Source organism: Helianthus annuus, chromosome 12 (assembly GCF_002127325.2).
Source record: "Helianthus annuus cultivar XRQ/B chromosome 12, HanXRQr2.0-SUNRISE, whole genome shotgun sequence".
Taxonomy (NCBI): domain Eukaryota; kingdom Viridiplantae; phylum Streptophyta; class Magnoliopsida; order Asterales; family Asteraceae; genus Helianthus; species Helianthus annuus.
Window position 1 is genome coordinate 139,346,245 of NC_035444.2, and position 1,592 is coordinate 139,347,836.

The window sequence follows — 1,592 nt, forward strand, 5'->3', positions numbered from 1 at the left end:
AGTGTTGAAATCGTCGCTTTTAGTGCTTTTCGGGCAATTTTTAGTGTTGTCGTACTTCGGAAAGGTTTTAAATCAAACCCTTGCATTCCTAGTTAGGGTTTAATATATATTAGATGTTGGACTTTCGTCTGAGTCCTAAAGATGTCATTTAGATGGTTTCTGTGGATCCTGCGTTTTCGTCAGAATACTAGTTTACTAGGTGCTTTTCTAGTAGTTTCGATGCATTGTTTAAACTGTTTCAAATGTACTTAATAAAAATGAATCATATGCATCCTAAGTAAGTATTCCATGAGTATTCTAAGTGTATGTCACGAAATACGCAGTTCGAGTGTTCAAAATGCATAAAAATGTAGCTAAAATAAGTACTTTAAGTGTAAGAAAGTTACCGAAAAGTGGCAGTTGTCACATTATCCCCCTGCTAATGAGAATTTCGTCCCGAAATTCAAGCTGAGTCATCCTTTGCAGGAGTATTCTCGAACAGGTGGGGGTATTTTGATTTTGATTTGATTTTCACGTTCCCAAGTATATTCGGGTCCGTGTCGAGAGTTCCAATGAATTTTTGCTAATATGTTACGACTCCTTCATGTTTCCTGGACCTTCCGGTCCATGACCTCAACAGGTGATTTGGTGAATTGGAGTTTGTTATCAATATGAACCTCATCCTCCGGGATGAAAACTGTTTCTTGCGTTGGACTCTTCTTGAGATTCGACAAATGAAATATGTCGTGCACACTACTAAGTTCTTCTGGTAACTTCAGCTTGTAGGCAACAGTGCCAATCTTCTCTAAGATTTCAAATGGTCCTACATATCGAGGGTTAAGCTTTCCATGCTTACCGAATCTAGCTACGCCCTTCCAAGGCGAGACTTTCAACAAGACTTTGTCTCCAACCTCGAAAGATAATGGCATTCGTCTCTTGTCTGCGTAGCTCTTTTGTCGATCGCGAGCCACCTTGATACGATCTCTGATCTGAAAGATTTTATCCGTAGTCTCTTGGACTAACTCTGGACCAATTAGTTGTTTATCGCCTGCTTCCGCCCAATGTAGCGGAGAGCGACACTTTGGATCATAGAGAGTTTCAAACGGTGCAGCTTGTATACTTGTATGGTAGTTGTTGTTGTAGGAAAACTCAACTAAAGGAAAATGAGTATCCCAGTTTCCGCCCAAATCCATAACACACGCACGAAGCATATCTTCGAGTGTTTGGATTGTCCATTCGCCATGGCCGTCAATTTGTGGATGAAAGGCCATGCTTAGATTTAAATGAGCTCCAAAGGCCTCTTGAAGTGACTTCCAAATTCTTGAAATAAAGCGACCATCTCGGTCTGAGATGATTGAAATAGGCACTCCATGACGAGCCACTATTTCTTTGAGATAGAGTTCTACTAGTTTCTCTGTGCTATCCTTCTCCCGAATCGCCAAGAAGTGTGCAGACTTTGTCAATCTATCGATGTTTACCCATATCATGTCGTGGCCTCTTGAGGTCCTGGGTAACTTCGTAACGAAGTCCATCGATATTTGTTCCCATTCCCAGACGGGAATCTCTGGTTGTTGTACCAACCCCGAGGGTTTCTGATATTCTGCCTTGACCAT

At 41.4% G+C, this 1,592-nt stretch overlaps 1 protein-coding gene across 1 annotated transcript; it reads right to left on the minus strand.

The window, feature by feature from the left end:
• Window positions 1-581: 581 nt before the first annotated feature.
• On the minus strand, window positions 582-908 carry LOC110893394. Its single transcript, XM_022140504.1, has one exon. It carries the CDS (start codon window positions 906-908, stop codon window positions 582-584), a length of 327 nt encoding a protein of 108 aa, XP_021996196.1.
• Window positions 909-1,592: the final 684 nt, after the last annotated feature.

What these genes read in the sequence shown, in the direction of transcription:
- LOC110893394 (XM_022140504.1), bottom strand. Translation starts at nt 908, where the DNA reads ATGCCATTATCTTTCGAGGTTGGAGACAAAGTCTTGTTGAAAGTCTCG.